Source organism: Urocampus carinirostris, chromosome 7, assembly GCF_059441175.1.
Source record: "Urocampus carinirostris isolate Australia breed hairy pipefish chromosome 7, RoL_Ucar_1.0, whole genome shotgun sequence".
Classification (NCBI taxonomy): domain Eukaryota; kingdom Metazoa; phylum Chordata; class Actinopteri; order Syngnathiformes; family Syngnathidae; genus Urocampus; species Urocampus carinirostris.
The window spans coordinates 15779225-15797293 of record NC_142355.1 but is presented as its reverse complement, the minus strand read 5'-3'; the positions used below and the strand labels follow the sequence as shown (position 1 = coordinate 15797293).

The window sequence follows — 18069 nt, the reverse complement described above, 5'->3', positions numbered from 1 at the left end:
GACGTATGTATTCATCTGTTTCGTTTTTAAAAGAAGACATAATAACTGTGCCTATTTTTTAAAACAGTCAGGAAAATGAAAGGAAAACCCATTGTTGCCAGAGACTTAAATACTCCCAATGGTGGGTACAGTCACTCAAAAGAAGACAATTTATCGAGGAAGAGTAAATACGTTTTCAGTGAGAACTAACTCTACCTAAGCACTGAAGAATTGGTAAAACTGCCAAAATCCATGGAAAGTAACAAATAAATCATGCTAATTTGCTGTTGTTTTTTTTGGGGAGATCAGTGTATCTGATCCATGATAATTTCTCATACCATCATTGCTCCCTTTTTTTATGGATGCATGTGTGCGCGTGTGTATCCGTGCTTTTCTTTAAAAAAAATTATAGAAGAGTGTCCATTCTCGCCTATTTTGACTCTTAGCTGACTCAAGTAGTCAGGGAACCAGCAGAGGTGAAAGGCAGATGTAGCGTTCTGATACTTCCAGACAAATAACTGTTCTAAAAAAAAGCACACATAAAATAAGAAACAAAATAAAAGCAAAAATATAAAAAGACACAAAAGCTTTTGGGGGAGTTGAGGTGGTCCTCACGGGTTTGCCACTATTAGTATTACGTTTCCTGGTGACAATTTATTTTAGGATTTTTTTTTTTTGTAATTAGAATTAAAATTGTAATTCTCATTTTTAAAATAATAAAATGTGTTGTTTTTTTTTAAACTAGATAATTCCTCCAATATATCAGGTTATTTTAAATATTGCTCCATTAATAGTACTTTATTTTATTGGGGAAAAAAATGTAAATTAAAACAACGGTAGTAAAATAATGAAAATAATGATCTCCCAATCAAACAAGAATATATTTTTGCAGTCAGGTAACCTTGATTGTCTGTTTGTCATCAAAACCAAAACAATGAATATTATTTAGAAGATCAGACAATGTCCACACACTAAAACAAATATTAACATATTAGTAATCTAAAAAAAATCATTGCAAACAGCTTAATTTGAATTTGTTGCATTAGTTCAAATAAATCTAGAAAATGAAAATGTTTTCCCCTGTAGAATTATATCAGTCACTTCATCATGTTGTCGAGCTGGAACCCGTCTCGACCCCTAAGAAAAAAAAATAATAATGAGTTTCAACTTACAAATAACAAAATAATAACACATACTCAATGCGGCATAGTGCAATGCAGTTAGGTTTCTTTTCATAATATATAATCATAAGGTCGAGTAAAAATAGACTACTGTATTTTCTGCACTATAGGGCGCACTGGATTAAAAGGCGTAACCCACAAAAATGGTATTTTGTCTTTTTCTTTCCATACATAAGGCGCACCGGACTATAAGGCGCTACAGTAGGAACGTCAACAAATCAGTCAGATAGTTCAGTCAAACTCAATTATCCCCTTAACATTCCGACGGTTCGCAAAGAAGCAAATAAGTGTCTCAGACACGTACAAGACACGGTGTTTGTACAGTGTCACCAGTCACTCTTAACGTCATGCCACATATAAATTGTAAAGCGCGAACTCTTGGAATTCAAGATATGATTTCAAAATACACTCATCACAGAAAGATCTCGATCAGTCTGAAACAATATAGAGCTGGGGTAGCTCACCAAACACATCGTCATGCAGCCATCATGTTAGATGATAATACGCAACCATGGTCCCCTTACATCCGTGAGTGTAGTGAATCTCATTGTGTAAAATATGTACATAATCCATAGCACGCGATAATGCCGACAAATTTAAAAAAAAATTGCAAAGAAACAAATAAACAGACTATTATCTCTAGGCCTTAGAGCAACCCAACTTGTGATTCACATCTTTTTCGGCCAATTGCAGGCTTTGTTTATCCCACTTTAGCCTAGACAAGCCTGTAAGTGCTAGAAAGGACCCGCTTCCTTTACCTCTGAAAGACTTTAGCCAATGGTGACCGTTTCAAATAATGATTGACACATTGTTCAGAAAATTAAACACCAATAAATATATCCCAACATGCACTGCACACTACTTTTTTCTGGGGGAAAATTGAGTCGGCTGCTGCTTACAGTAGTTGCGAGACCTATTGCAACTCAATAATGTTCCTTATAAAAGGCACACCGTATTATAAGGCGCATGGTTCAGCTTTTAGGTACGCTTTTAGGTACATAGAAAATTGAGTATAAACAAGTACTTAAAAATTGAAAGGAATTTCATGGAATTGTTCTTATTGTCATTGTGGTAAACATTGTATGCAACAACATTAGACATGGCACTCCAGGGTAAAAATGTAATAGAAAGTTTTAAAGAGAAAAAAAATGAAAGACTATCAGGATAAAAGGCAGATACTAATGACGTCCTGAATGCACAGTTATTGTATTTAGCACGAAAAGGAAGCATCACTCTCGTCACAATGCGGTATTAAATGGATTAACTCTAAATGTCAGTCTTCAACTCATCTTTTGTATTCCTTATTGTATTTAGTAGTGAAAAGAAATTATGCGACCGTAGCCCCTCCCTGGTGTGTCTAATTGTTTTTGGGGGGGTTTTTTGACTTACTTAGTTCCGGCTCATTTGCTTTCTCAATAGAGAGACTCGACGAGATGTTAGCATCCCAGGAGTCCATGTTGCGTTCTCAGCCCCCGGAGGTTGATTACAGAGCAGCCACTGTCAAACAGCGGCCCATCAGCAGGAGAATCACACCAGCCGAGATAAGTGTGAGTGCATCAACTCAAAGATCAGCACCTCGCCTAGAACAAGTTCCAGAATTCCATGTTTTCTTGGGCTCCAGTCGCTGTTTGAACGACAAGGGATGACACTACATGGAGGTTTTCACCCGGCTTTGGAACGAGGTCACATGGCGATGCCTAAAGAGATATCCAGGACCAAGTCGTTTGGTAAAACAATCACCTACCGTATCTCATTGTTATCTTAGTTATCCGTGTGTCAGTGTTGGGCATATTATTTAAAAACGGTAATCTGTTACAGTTGCAAGTTATTTCATTTAAAAAGTAATTCAATTACCCCCTTAAATCCTGAAACCAAAGATGATGAGTTATTGTCTACTACTATCTAGTTGTAAATTAACTTTTATATACTCATATATAAGCATACATCAAATATAAGCCGACTGTCATGATTACTGATGTGACTCAGCTGTGTCCGCTCATTTAGCGCCAACTGCCGCGGGTTCTGATTGGCTCCCTGTCACTATTTGAACCCAGGCCTGTCAATCCCCTGGTGTCAGTCCGTCTGCGAACCTCAGTGAATACTAGGCAAGACTTTTTTCGACCCTGACTCCCACCTTTCCCGTTTCTGCTCCCGTCTGTCTCCGGCTACAACCCGTTTTGATCCCGACCACGTCTGCTCTCCCGTCTCGGCTTACGACCCATTTCTGACCCCGACCACGTTTTTGCTCTCCTGTCCCGGCGATCTACCTCTTTTTCCGTCCTTGACACCGCCATCGCTCGCTACGGAAGATCCACTTCCGTGTTCGGATCACAATCCGAGTACGAGAGCGACTTGTTTCCCGCGCCTAGCGAGCTCCGGATCGTGGGCGCAGCCCTTCCTCTTTCCTTTGATAAAACTTGTGAGAAACGTAACGCAATTGGGTCCTGTTCCCGTTCCGGTCCTGACATCGACCCCTTAAAACTGATTTAAGATTGCCACATACTAAAAGAAGATGTGTACTCTAACCTGTAGAAGCAGTGAACCCTTTTCATATTCGTCTTGAGAGCTTGCAAACAAACACAAACAAATCAAGACTCTCCATCTCCAATTTGTCTCTGGGTTCCAAACCACTCGAAAATGTCTTTCATTTCTGGGTACTATCCATGTTTTTTTCCCCGTTCACAAGTTTGGCCTTGCAGCTCCTAGTGATGTATCATTTTTCTATCTTCTGATATTGTTTTTATCTAAACAAACTTTCAGGTTGCTTCAGTTCCCTTTTTTCAATTTTAGCTTGATGTCAGCAGTATAGAACAGACGTTTTATTTTCTCTCCAGGCAATGTGTATTGCTGACATAATTTTTACAGATATTAACATCAAAATTCAGCACACTTTTACCATAAATTCTGTGCTCACGTTTGCCCCATTGTTCTTCCTGTATAAGCCACACCCCACGCTCCGCCTATCATTCACTACTGGTGACACAAATACAGTGCAAGCTGACCCCCTGATTTCAGTATTTTATTTTATAGTTCTAAATATAGCTTAGATGGAGAAAAATATTTCAGGGAGAATATCTCTATGAGGAGAAACTCAGCATGCTCACATTAATACATAAAATCATGCTGTAATGTGCCATGTAGTAATAAAAGGTTAATAAAATGTTACAGTATTTCACGGAGAAAAGTGATTGCGTTCCAGGAATTCCTTTGTAACGTGTTTCTTTGTAACGTGTTAGTTCTACAACACTGCCATGTGGGAAGTTTATTCCCAATGACTAGTGTGTTCCTATGATGAATCATTTGGTGTGGCAATTATTAGGGTGTTGATATATGCAGAAGCACGGATGAAATTAGTAGATAGCTCCAAGTGGCCACTCCACGATGGCCAAGTTGACATCTCTCCAAATTAGTTATAATGTACTGTACTTTGCACATGCAGGAGAACTTTCCAAAGGGCAAAAAAAAAGTTTGGGCTGCATTTTCTACCACAGCAGTGCAAAACAAACAAATAGACTTTCTTCGGCTTGCGCCGGAAATTTTCACTTGCAACCAGAATATAAAGCCAACTATAATTACTTTTCTATTATACCTAAATAGTCTTCTGCAATTTGAAATTTCCATAATTTGGACTTGCATTTAGGACAAAGAGGTTGCCAACAAAGGTGACCATGCACTTTCATTGATTGCCAATGAGACTGAGACAGTTTTAAACAGAAGATAAATGTACTGTTTGATCGTTCTAATGCAAAGTCTGTACATACCCTTTATACTCACATACAAGCCAAAATTAGAACTATAAAAGACAATACTAAAAGCAGGCAATCTGCTTGTATCCGGAAAACCGAAATGAAGACAATGGAGTGTTACCGGTGGTTGAAGTTCAATGCTCTCACCTCAGCAACCCTGGTTGGATTCCTATTAATTTCAATCTCAAAGTATGAGCTGAGGAAAAGTGAGAATTTTTTAATACTGTTTTTTTTTTAATTAAAACTTGTGGTTGCACGTTATATATGAGTATGTGTTGTACACGAATGAATACTGTAGCATGGAGCTGTTAAAAGTTATAGTAACATCACCTTTGTCCTTCATGTGGCGTTCTCCATAGGTGCCACGGAGGAGGACCGCTTGTCTGCCCTGGAAGGTGAGCACCGCTTCCCCCGCAGTTCCTCCATGACAGACAGCCTCCGAGAACACCAACAGCCTCATCCCATCCCACCTCCTCCTCAAACAGCACCTCCTCCACCCCCCTATTACCTAGACACAGGACCTCCCCCGGCTTTCTGCCCGCCACCACCCCCATCGCGGACCCAGAGTCAAGGCCAGGAACCTGGGGGACGCTCCAGCTTTAAGCCTTCCTCCCTGGATCTGCCCTATGAGGCGGCACAGCGGCAGGCTGCCCAGATGGAGAGACAAAAGAAAGCCCGCTCCATGATCATCCTCCAAGACTCTGCTCATGTACCCGTTGAACCCACTGACATCCCCCGACCTTCTGCTGCTACTCCACCTGAGCGAATCAAACGAAAGGGGCGGATCATTGACAACCCCTACGCCAATGTGGGCCAGTTCAGCATTGGACTGTACACACCAACCAAGCCTCAGAGGAAAAAGAGCCCCCTGGTTAAGCAGTTACAGGTAAGTGCATTTGCATGTCCGTAAGCTGTTCTACATACAGTGCCGTGAAAAAGAATTTTGATTTCTGTGTTTTTTGCATATTTATCACTCACAAAGGTCTTAGATCATGAAACCAATTTTAATATAGTACAGAGACAACACCAAGGAGTCAAGCCAAAATGCAAACTTGAGATAGTGATTCCATTTATTTAAAAAAATCCAATATCCAAAATTTGGCCCGATGTGAAAAATTAAAATCCTTGTAGTGAGTTGGGCCAACTTTGGCAGAAATAACAGAAATCAAAAGTTGACGAGAATTGTTAATGAGTTTTTCTCAATGCTGTAAAGGAATTTTGTCCCACTCTTCTTTGCAAAATGTATTCAAACCTGCCATATTCGAGGGGTTTTCCAGTTGTACTGCCCGTTTAAGGTTACATAATATCTCAACTGGATTTTAATCCCAACCTTAACTTGGCCACTCCAAAACCTTCATTTTGTTTTTCGAGCCATTCAGAGGTGCTCTTGCTGGTGTGTTTCGGATTGTTGTCCTGCTGCATGTTCCAAGAGAACTTGAGTTTTATAGCATGAAGTGATAGCCGGAGGTTCTCTTTCTGGATCCTCTGGTAAACACCAGAATTCATTATCCAGTCAACCACGGCAAGTTGTCCTAGTCCTGAGGCAGCAAAGCAGCCCCAGACAATCACACTACCACCACCATGCTTTACTGTTGGCATCATGTTGTTGGTTTTTTTTTGTAAAATGCTCTGCCATTTTTATGCCAGGTGTAACAGGCTGAAGGCCGTCCAAAAGCTCGATTTTTGACTCATTCGTCTACAGAATTATTCTCCCAAAAGTCTTGAGGATTATCAAGATGCTTTTAGCAAATATGAGGGGCCTTTATGTGTTCTTTTGTACCAGCAGTCGTTTTTGCCTAGAAACTCTCCAATGGATGCCAATTTCTGGCTAGTGTCTTTCTTACAATGGAGTCATGAACACTGACATTAACTGCGGTCTGCAGTTCCTTGGATGTTTTTCGAGGTCCTTTTGTAACATTCTGGGTGACCTGTTATTGCACTCTTGGAGTAATTTTAGTTGTTTGAAGCACTACTGAAGAGGTTTGCCACTGTTCCCAGTTTTCTCTATTTGTGGATAATGGCTCTGACCGTGGTTTGCTGGAGCCTTACAGTCTTGGAAATGGCTTTGTGACCTCTCAAAAACAAAACAAAACAAAATAAAGGTTCGAGTTTGCATTTAAAACAAATTGAAATGCTGTGGTGTGATCTTAGTTGGGCAGTTCGTGCTACAGAATAGGAGATTTAAAACAATTTTGCAAGAGTTGACCAAAGTCATACAAACCAATTATTGTAAATGTTTGAATTCTGTTATCGCTGCCAATGGTGGCCCAACTCGCTGTTTAGGGGGCAATTACTTTTTCACATTGGGCCAGACAGGCCTAGATTTTTTGTACCCCAATAAATAGAATCAACATTTCAAAACTGCATTTTTATTTCCTTGGGTTGTCTCTTTTTGATATTAAAATTGGTTCGATGATCTGATGATACCTTGTGGGTAGCAAAAAACACAGAAATCAGAAAGGGGTCACATACTTTTCAAAGCAATGTATGTAGAACAGCTTGCCAAATGTACCTTACGTATAAAACCACAATGTTATTGACGCTCTGGTAGATAAGAGATGGAATGAGTGTTTAGCCAATTAGAATGCAGAACATAATTCACGATGAAAATCTGTGAAGTAGGAGAACCAGGAAAACAAGACCGCATTATAGCAAGGGATTACTATATATCACCTTTGTTGCAGGTGGAGGATGCACAGGAAAAAGCTAATTTGGTTTTAGTAGCCGCCCACTCCCGAGAGAGCTCACCCTCAGGACGACACCCGCACGGCCACACACGTGCCAGCCGTGCCGACTACTACCAGCAGCAGCTAATGGCAGAGCGGGAGCATTTGCGCGCCCAGGGCGAGGCCATGATTCAGGGTAAAGGCCCTTTTGCCGCCGCCATTGCCGGAGCAGTGAAGGACCGTGAACGCCGCCTGGAGGAGAGGCGAAGATCAACGGTCTTCCTTTCTGTTGGCACAATGGAGGGGGCATCCTCCGCTGGAACGGAGGTCCCTTCTCTGACTCAGTCACACTCGGTTGACGAGCGAATACTCACCAGGGAGCTTGGCCAGCTGCCACCTCCTGCCTTGGCCTTGAGCCCCTCACCTAGCGGGACCACCTTTATCCATCCACTGACTGGAAAGCCACTGGATCCCAACTCGCCTCTGGCTCTTGCGCTGGCAGCAAGGGAGAGGGCGCTGACCTCCCAGACCCAATCTCCAGCGAGCAGCCCAGAGCCACGGACTAAACAGGAGCGGCTGGGCCAGGGCGTAATATTTGTTGACACTCGGACCAAAGAGTCTCCACGTGGAGAAGGGCCACCCTTATCTCCTCCTTTCACATCACAAAGCGCCAAGGGGACGGGTTCTGGCCTGGGATCCATCCCAACGTCCGTGTTAGTCCCTCATCCCACCAAACCACCGTGGTCACCTTCAAGTGTAACATTGCTCCAGGAAATGGATGCAAAGTTTGAGGAGAAGAAAGATGCAAAGACACTCGACGATAAGAGTGGGTTGATCAGTGTAATGGACACTTCTCAGCATAAAACAGCCGGACTGATTATGGTCCACGCTACGAGTAATGGCCAGGTTGGAGGCGGGTCTCCAGAAAAGGAGCAGACAACTGTTTCAACACCCAAAGAGCCTAGTATCTTGAGTCCACGGACAAAGTCCCCCATTCCCACAGTATCTTTGCCCCAGCTTCAGAGTCAACGTGCTGCAAGTCCAGCTCTAGGAAAGGTTCTGATTCAGGCAAGCTCAGAGGAGGACACTGATGCATACACGGTGACGCTACCTGCCGCTATGCTATCCTCCAGTGATGAGGAAACACGTGAGGAACTGCGTAAGATTGGTTTCGTCCCACCACCTGATGAGTTTTCCAATGGGTTGCTGGCACAGGCTCAGGGGAAGGGGATTTTACTTTCATCAAGTAAGCCTTCTGTCCCTTCGCCCACCACTCCAAAAACACCCACACCTCAGACTCCCTCGACTCTGACTACCCCTACCGCACCCCCCACCCTGACACAGCCTCCGCTGCAGCTTCCAACCCCAGCCAGCGTTCCGCTCAGTGCAGCAACCGTCTCAGGGAAAGGCCCCTTAGAGCCCCCGCCAGTGAGCGAGTCTGGCTCAGCAGCCGACTCAGGCGTAGAGGAGGCCGACACGCGCAGCTCCAGTGAGCGGGAGCGAGACCACCACCTCGAGACCACCAGCACTGTCTCCACGGTTTCCAGCATGTCCACGCTGTCCTCAGAAAGCGGCGAACCAGCTGACACGCACACCACACACACATCCTATGCCGATGGGCAGACTTTTGTGCTCGACAAACCACCAGTGCCTCCCAAGCCCAGACTCAAGTCCCACTTAGGAGGCAGTAAAGGCCCCGTCACCTTCAGGGACCCGCTGCAGAAGCAGAGTTCTGATAGTGAGCTGCTATCTCAGCAACAGGCTGCGGCGCTGGCGGCGGTGGCCAGAGGAGCCGGGCTGCCCGCTGGCGGCTCTGCCTCTGTGTCCGGACTGGCCCCTGCCAAGCCACGCTACCTCTTCCAGCGACGCTCTAAGCTATGGGGTGATCCTTTGGAGACCCGCGGGCCAGGAGTGGGGCTCGGAATTGGGAGTTTGGGCAACCTGGGTGGGCTCGGACTAGGGCTGTGTGCCGATGAGGCGACCAAACCCTCCGTGATGGGAGAGCTCAGTTCCCGACTGCAGCAGCTAAATAAAGACACACGGTCGTTGGGTGAAGAACCATTGGGAGCCTCGCTCGATCCTGGGAGGAAATCTCCTGTGGCAGGTGCCAGGTAAGCCTTTCCTCATAATACTTTGTCAAATGTGGAGCACCGTTGCAAACTGTGTTTATCCGGGAAAATCCCAACAAAGTGCTTTTTATTTCTGCAGATGTGAGGACACTGGAGAGAGTAAACCCTAACATTGTATACAATAGGGTAAACTTTTTTTTTAATCACTTATTTCCTAACCAGCTTGTCAACTAATCCTGCTGAAGACTAGTCCCCAACACACCTTTACTTGTCTTTGTTTCCTCTGTACTGTATTTCCTCACATAGCAGCCTTGCCTTAACACCTCAAAAAACTAATGTTTTGTCTTCTTGACATGTTTTATTAAATGTATTAGGACAGTGCAAATAAAAGTCTGTGTAACAATTTTATTTTTAAAAGCATGAAATGTTTGGCATTATGGTACAATATTTTGATTATCTGAAAACATACTTTAATCATAAATGTGTTGATCTTTTTTGAATAGTTAATTCTCCCGTTGAATATTACAGTTGAGTTTTAAGTGAATGATCCATGAACGGTCCAAATATAATGCTTCAAGGGACACTGTGTAATATTTGTATAGTGAGGCTCATGTTGTGTAAAGCAAATTTAACAACCTATGGGTATTTTAAAAGAATACACATTAACATGATAGTTGGTCATTCTTGCCAATTGTTCAAGATCCATCCAGCCATCCATTATCTGCACCGCTTATTCTCAGCCGGGTCGTGGGTAATTGTTCAGAGTTTTACTTAATTGGATTATTTTCTTTAAGAGGATAGTTTGTAGTATTTGACCACTTGATGCCGCTGTATTATGTAGTGTTGCTGAAAACAAGTTCTAAAAAGCACAAGGAAAAATAAAACTACAGACAGTCAAAACGCACCATTTTGCTTATAATTTTTTGCTCAGCTTTTTGGAGGTTTTTGGGTTGCCGTAGAAGCAAGATGGCGGACAATTTTGTCAGCTCCCTTTAGGCAAGCATCATGTTATGTGAAACACATGCTAACTTCTCAACCTACAAATATTTTTAAAAACGAATATTTATATGATAGTTCATGATTTTTTTGTTTATTATTTATAACATCAATGGTTTGTTTTTTTTGAATGAATATTTTTTTTTACCACTATGCAGCACTAAATAATACATATTGTCCCTTTGAACAGCTTCATCACACAAAATAAGCTATAAAATATAGTTCGCTGTACTACCTAATGAGCAGATAATTTGTGTACAAAAAGGGGGAAAAAAAATTTAAGATATTGAACCATGGCGTGCTTTTTTGCAAAGATAGAATTGGGCAATTTCCTGCAGCACACTAGACACAGTCTCACAACACACTGGTGGGAAAACAGTGAATCAAGGGATTTACCTACCCAAAAGAAATGAAATTGAGTTTAAGACCAAAACTTTGCGTTACACTGGGGAGCACCTGAGTCATTAACACCCCCCCTCGCTGCTATTTTAGGAAATAAAATGCATTGGTTACTCTGTTTGCATCACTTGTTCATGTCCTAATACTATTGTTGAACAGCTTTTAAGCCTATGTACCAAATGTATGCAGAGAAACACCTCGGCAGTGGCGTTTCAGTTTCTATGTTGGCGAAATGCCATTTACAGCTCAATTTGAGCGTATTGCATGATCATTGGATGCAAACTAGGAAATGAGCCTTGAAGTGTCAGCGTGTACACCTGTGGGCTCCTCTACACACTCATACATATATTACATGCACACAGAATCTAGAAGAATAAACGATCACTCCTTCTTCCCCTTTTTCCTCTCCTTTCCTAAACTTCACCCAAAGTCGTGATTTAAATAATACCTTTTGTGATACATCCTAAGTGCCGTTGACCTCCCATCTATACGACTGCAAGGATGTATCTTCTGATGTATTTGAAGAGGACTGAATTCATTAATGGTGTGTGCTGTTTCTGCTGAAAAGCCTTTGCAGATTGAACTTTGACATACACTATCGAGAGAATCTTGAATTCATTTCAAGGGATAGTTTGGATTATTTGCTTACTACATGTTGCTGCAATGTGTATGAGGAAGTATACAACTACGGAGACTCAAAGCGACCAAAATACACCATTTTACTTCTTGTTTGTTTTTTGGCACCTGTAGCAGCAACATGGCAGAGAATTATATTAGCTCCTTGCAGGTCAGGCTCATGTTATGCAGAATAAATAAATTTCCTGACCTATGAGTATTTGAAACAAAAGTACACTTTTCAATGAAAGGTGATGAGTTTAAAGTTTAGTCGACACTCAAAATTAGGAGGAAAGACATCAATGGATTTTAAAGTTGCAAGGACATAGATAAGAAATTCCGCCCTGTTTTTGAAGGCACTCCCTGAGCCTTTTTTATTAAATATTATGGGTTACATAGCAGATCTGCCCTTAAGGGTGTGGTCATCAGAAAGCTGCAACATGTTTGGCTAATAGTGACAATAATGTAAACAGTTCCTACGAACCAAAACAACTATGCGCAATAATAGTCAACCTCACATGCTGGGATCCTATACAATCTATTTTGCAATTGTTCAATATTAAAAACAGTTCTTAACAATTATCAATAGTTCAGGTATTTTTGTTATAGTTTGAATTGAATTTTTTACCACTATGCTAAAATACTAAATGACATACGCTGTCCTTTTTGGCAGGAGTCCGGCCCCCTGTACTTATTTGCGTTCAAAACTGGAAGAGAAAATATGAGCTGGGGAATTGGTCAGATTCTTATGAGGTCTGATAAGAAATCAAAGATACAATTTTTGTGCTTTCTTTGATATTAACTGACTGAAATAATAAGGTTTCGGCTTCATTCCAGGCTACAATACCCTCTTGTGGCTTTTAAACTAAGGAAAAAAAAAAAGAAATTTGTATCAACAATAAAGACAGTAAGATGAACAAAATTATAGTCAAGTCCTGTTTATTTGTGATGCCCTCAATCACAAGTAGTCTCCAAGGTCTGCACAGGCTACAGATTTTTTCAAACCACAGACTATTATGACCTCGTCTCCTGATCTAAAACCTACATGAGGGCAAGGGAAACTCAAACGTATGGGGTGGAACCAAAACTTGCTGTTCCCTGGATTTTTTTCTACCTTTGACAAATCATACAGTTCTATTGTAAAATAGAACTTAATACCTAAATTGACAGGGTGTATTATTTACCGCCTCCTAGTGGTTAAAAAAACTTAATTCATTAAAAAATATATAAAATAAATATTTTTTAAAATATATTTAAAAAATATATATATGAAAAAACATATATAGCACGACCGCGGCATAGTTCTGAGGTCATGGGTTCAAATCCAGCTACCAGACTTCCTGTGCGGGGTTTGCATGTTCTCCCCATGCTTGTGTGGGTTTCCTCCAGGCACTTCGGTGTCCTCCCACATTCCCAAAGAAAAACATGCATGGCAGGTTAATTGGCCAGTCCACATTTTCCCTAGTAGTGAATGAGCCTTGATTGTTTGTGTGTGTTTGTTTTTTTTTGCTTTTTTTTCTCCCTTTTTTATTTCTTTTGTTATTGTATGTGTTTGTCTTGCTGTCGGTCACCCCTCTTGAGGGATATGACCAAGATAGATAGATAGATAGATAGATAGATAGATAGATAGATAGATAGATAGTAAATGAGCGAGTGTATTGTCTGTCTCTGTGTGCCCTGCAATTGGCTCGCAACCAGTTTAGGGTGCCCCCTGCCCACTATCCGAAGATAGCTGGGATGGGCTCGAGCAACCCTAATGGGGATAAGCGCTGTAGATGGCGGATGGATGAATATTACGCAACAATACATGAACTATCATATAACATATTTTTAAATACTCGTAGGCCAAGAAATTTGTATTTATGTTCTGCTTCACATACTGCCCCTTTGAACTCTAATGATAGATAGATAGATAGATAGATAGATACTTTGTTCATCCCCGAAGGGAAATTCACATTTCCAGCAGCATCCCTGAGCTGAGAACAATCGAGAACAATCGAAAATAACACGGGAGCTGCTGGAGTGGCTGCCATTCGTGACGGCGCCGGAAGAAAAGATTCAATTTGAATCATTTACAAACAAACAAACAATTGAATCATGTACAAACAAACAAACAAAATATTCATGTTTCAATAAGTGGAGTGTTAATAAAATATTTCTGATACTGATATAACCAGATAAAACTAATTTTAAGTTACCTGTCCAAATGAATGTTGTGCCATCTCACCTTTCCCACTCTCTCTAATGTGTTGTTTGCTCATTTTTACTCCCTTTGAAATAAAATGTATTATTATTATTTTTATTATTACATAACATGAGGCCAGCGTAGTGGAAGATGACATGATTGTCTGCGATTTTTCTGCAAACGGTACCCCCAAACAACCCAATAACTTTGTGTAAGGCTAGGCAAAAAAAGAGAAGAAAAAGGGTGCAGTTTGGGTCACTTTGAGTCTCCATATTTAGTATTCTTCCTTGTGTTTTATAGCACTCATTTTCGGTGACACAATACAATACTACCACATCTGGTGGTCAAATAATACACACAGTCCCTTTGACAAAACCACATAAGACTTAAAGTATTTTTGAAAAATCAAGATGAGTCCAGGTGCCTCCATTTCACTAAAAGGAATACATTATTAAAATAAAATAAAAAAAATAATCAAGTCCAAAAAAATAAGACCCAGCAAACCAAGTTCCTTTTTTCTTACAGTCATTAGAGATTTTGTCTTTCTATGAAAGACATGTCATTGAATATTTTGTGTTGTTCGGTAAAACTCATTCGCTTCTACATCCTTAACAAAATCTACATTCTGATTCAAGTGTAATCTTGCGTCGCATTGCCATTTTGTAAAAACTCAAATCTAGTTTCCATGACGACTATTCATTTGTTTCTATCATCCTTCAAATGAAGGAAAGGATAACATGTCCCACAAGGAAAAGGATTTGCAGTGCTAGTATTACTTTATACTTTAGTTTGCATTTTGAAACGGACATTTCTTAAGTCTTATGAGTGTTTGGATGGGGGGGAAAGTGGAGGTCTCTAAAAACTCAAAAGAGGCATAAATCTACCCTTGCCACAATTTTCCACTAATTAAATAAATAAATCATCCATCTACAACTTTGTTTCCCCTATTCGTCAGAAGTGTACATGGTGCAAGAGCTCCATCCTCTTGCCATTGTCAAAAGTTTTTGTTTTTTGTTTTCATTCTTAAAAATAAGTAAGAAACAATTCAGGCCTCGCACAGGGTAACAGGTTAGCACATGGATAGGCAAACTCTCTGACCCACAGAATTGGGTTACTGTATATACTTGCGTATAAACCGTATATTAGAACTAAAAAAATACAACACCGAAATCAGCGAAACGGCCTCTATATACATGAAACAAAATGGGGTGTAAGGCAGGCGAAGCGTAGGAAAAGTGAAAGACAGTGAAAACAACGGTCAAGTCGAAGAAAGAAATTAAGACGAAATAAGAGAATTTTGGACGACCTTCTGCCGTCGAAGCGCTGCTTAAAAGGTACAGTAGTAGTTTTAAATTGTTTTATTACTATCACTGGTAGATTAAAGGGACAGTGCCTCCTAGTGGCACCAAAAACTTTAATTTGAATACCAATAAAATACATAAACTATCCTACCAGTGTTCATTTTTAATTAATAAAAATAATAGGTTGAGACATATATATTTCTTTTCCACAGTGGGTTCTGCTTTTAGACCACCGCCATGTTTGTTCGGCAGCCTGCTGCCACGCTGTGCTCTTTGGAATTGGGCCTCGCTCGCACCAGACAAAGCAGAGCCATCTAGTGGCCAAATATTTCACACTGTGCCGTTAATCTTATCTAAGCAATTAAATAGTCCTTGTTGCTTAGTTACATGTTTCAACATTTAGTTTGTTGCGATTTTGAAGCAATTTTAGCTGGTGGTTGTATATGCGATGTAGTATTCGATGCCTTTTTCTATGGTTGCTGTCTGCTCATAATTACATATAATTAGCAAGTAACATACGAGTAAAAACGGAGAAAAACATGCGTTCCACACTGAAATAATCCAATCAAGTAAATTAAAATGGGCTCAAGTGCAAATGTATATATTAGGTCAAGGATCAAAACGCACTCCCTAGCACTACTATTTGGAAAGTTTATTTGTTTTGGCTGTAATATTCAGTGTGGCCCATTTTTATTCCTTGGCTTTTGAACCTTTGTTATTGTTATTAGTTGGGCCTGGCTTTGCAAGGCACAACTCATTATCATTACATAGTGTAATAACAGTGTTATTACTATGTCATTACTTTAGATTTGATTTTTACGTGTGAACAACTTCATGCTAATGGTTATTTGCTAATATCTTCCAGATCCAGCCCCAACTCTCACAATTGCCGAGGGAATCGGCTAGTTATTTCATTGTTTTATACGTTTCAAATACTTTTAGTATGGTATTTTATAGTCTATTTAAGGTTTTTTGTTCCTCTTTTTTATTTGTGTCTTCAGCTGTGGCTGTTTTAAAAGGGCTTAAGCAAAAGTTGAGTTGAGGTTATAGTACATTTGAGACTGGGAAGAAGCAGCGGAGAAGATGGGCTTGCAACACAGACCATTATGCGCACCATTACTTCCACTTCACTCTTCGCTTTCCATGTGTTTGTCTTGTCCAAATCCCACCAATCATGTGGACAGCACATGCTCTCATGTAGCAGATGTGTCCACCTGGTTGGTCATGCTTTCCATGTTTTAGTCCAGTTTTGTTGTCCTTGACCGTCTCTCGTCCACAGAAACGCAAATGAAAATGCATCCACGCAATTTTCAAAATACATTGTGTACATGGAAAAAAAGCCTTGGGGCAAACCTTTTTGGGGGTTTGTTTTTAGGTTTTAGCAATTTCAACTTGAATGCAAATGCAACGACATTTTTCATTCAAGTCAAAAAGAGACGAAAGTCATATTTGTTATCATTTTTAATACGAAGTGTGTGCATTCATGTGTTTTCATTGTGCTTTTGTTTTGAGATTGTGAAGCTTGTGTGAAGGTCGTGTGTGTACTCATTTTTCTCTCATTTGGTCCATGAATGATTTGGTGCTCATGCCAACTCTTCTGTCATTTGTGTTTTCTCAACATTTTTTGTTCCTGTGCTATACGTTTGTTTTCTAATTGCAAAGGGACCTGACCTTGTGTAATTGAATTATAAAGTTGTTGTTTTTTAATCAAAATAAACATTTATTCATGCTATATTTAATGATGTAAGTATGTTTTACCTTCATTAAAACTAATCGTTAAGTCCAATCAAGGGATCGCATACTGTAAGTCTCACCATAATTACGAACATTCCCTCCCTATTTAACTGAATAATGGAATTTTAAATTGAACAAAATAATTACTTTAAATCTTAAAAGAATAGATTTTTTTAAAAACAAAGGCTTCCTGAATGAGAAATTTAAATGTGTCCTGTAGGCATTGAATATATTTTTTTCATCATGATTTATTTTCATATTTTATTGTTGATTTACAATTAAGTAATAAATATAAAATTGTATTGTGTTATGTACTAATTTTATATTTTATCTGACGTATGCTTGATTTTCAATATTAATAAAAACCAAAAATAATAAAAAATTTCTAATTTAACTCCCAATTTAACTTTTCTAATTTAACTTTATGTTCCAAGATGAACCCACGATAGGTGAAATCCGTGAAGTAGAAACCGTTATTTATTCATTTTTTTATGATTAAAATATTTTACACAATAAGTTACTGTACTATTCATGTTACAAATAAAAGTACTTTGTAAACTTTTCTTTTATTCATTTATGTATTTACAGATAACTATTGTACCATTAAATAGTAATAAGCATGTTTGCATTCATAATCCAGGACACAATGCACAATCCAAATACTTGAAGGAGCAAAATCTTGAAAAGTAAAACGCGTTATAGCTAGGGATTACTGTAAGTTTTTTCTCAGGTTTTATTGAGTCAGGATAAATCTGGTAACCAATAACTTCAAGTCCCATTATTATTAGATTTAGAAAGTTGGTGTTAAATTTTGTTTCACTCTTTCTCAACTTAAAATTTGCGGTTAAATAAGATGGAAATTGAACCAGCGGCGGTGAATGTTCCTGAATCCTAACCACTTGACCACCAGTGATGCATGTGATACATTAAGAGGCATCGGTTTTAATGTCATCATCACACTATTTTAAAGATATCACAGTGAATGGCAGCGAAAAATAGTGTGATGATAAGATAAAGTCTAATGCCTTTTCACGTGTCATTTATATCACGTGGCGTTCTCACTGCCGCAACCCGGGTTCGTGTCCCATTGCAACCAATGTTTTGCCAATATGGTCAGCGATATTTTTCCAGATAAAACCTTGGCCATTACGCACACTCAAACTGTCATCTGGGGGTAAAAAATGTTCATTATAAATAA

The 18069-nt window shown here is 39.9% G+C and overlaps 1 protein-coding gene across 9 annotated transcripts in view; it reads left to right on the top strand.

Annotated features, from left to right (window-relative positions):
- Window positions 1–18069, top strand: part of shank3a (SH3 and multiple ankyrin repeat domains 3a) — a 292611-nt gene that overhangs the window by 258692 nt on the left and 15850 nt on the right. For 7 of the 9 annotated variants that reach the window (XR_015850861.1, XM_088339875.1, XM_088339876.1 and 4 more), the window contains 4 exons: window positions 2580–2707; window positions 2782–2887; window positions 5266–5792; window positions 7591–9683. Coding sequence is in view for 8 of the 9 variants with exons in the window: in XM_088339875.1 (XP_088196001.1) it covers window positions 2580–2707; window positions 2782–2887; window positions 5266–5792; window positions 7591–9683 (2854 nt within the window). In the remaining variant the exon portion in view is untranslated. Of the gene's footprint in view, window positions 1–2579; window positions 2708–2781; window positions 2888–5265; window positions 5793–7590; window positions 9684–9780; window positions 9828–16002; window positions 16870–18069 lie in introns of those variants that run through there. The other 2 variants (XM_088339880.1, XM_088339879.1) reach the window with 2 other exon arrangements.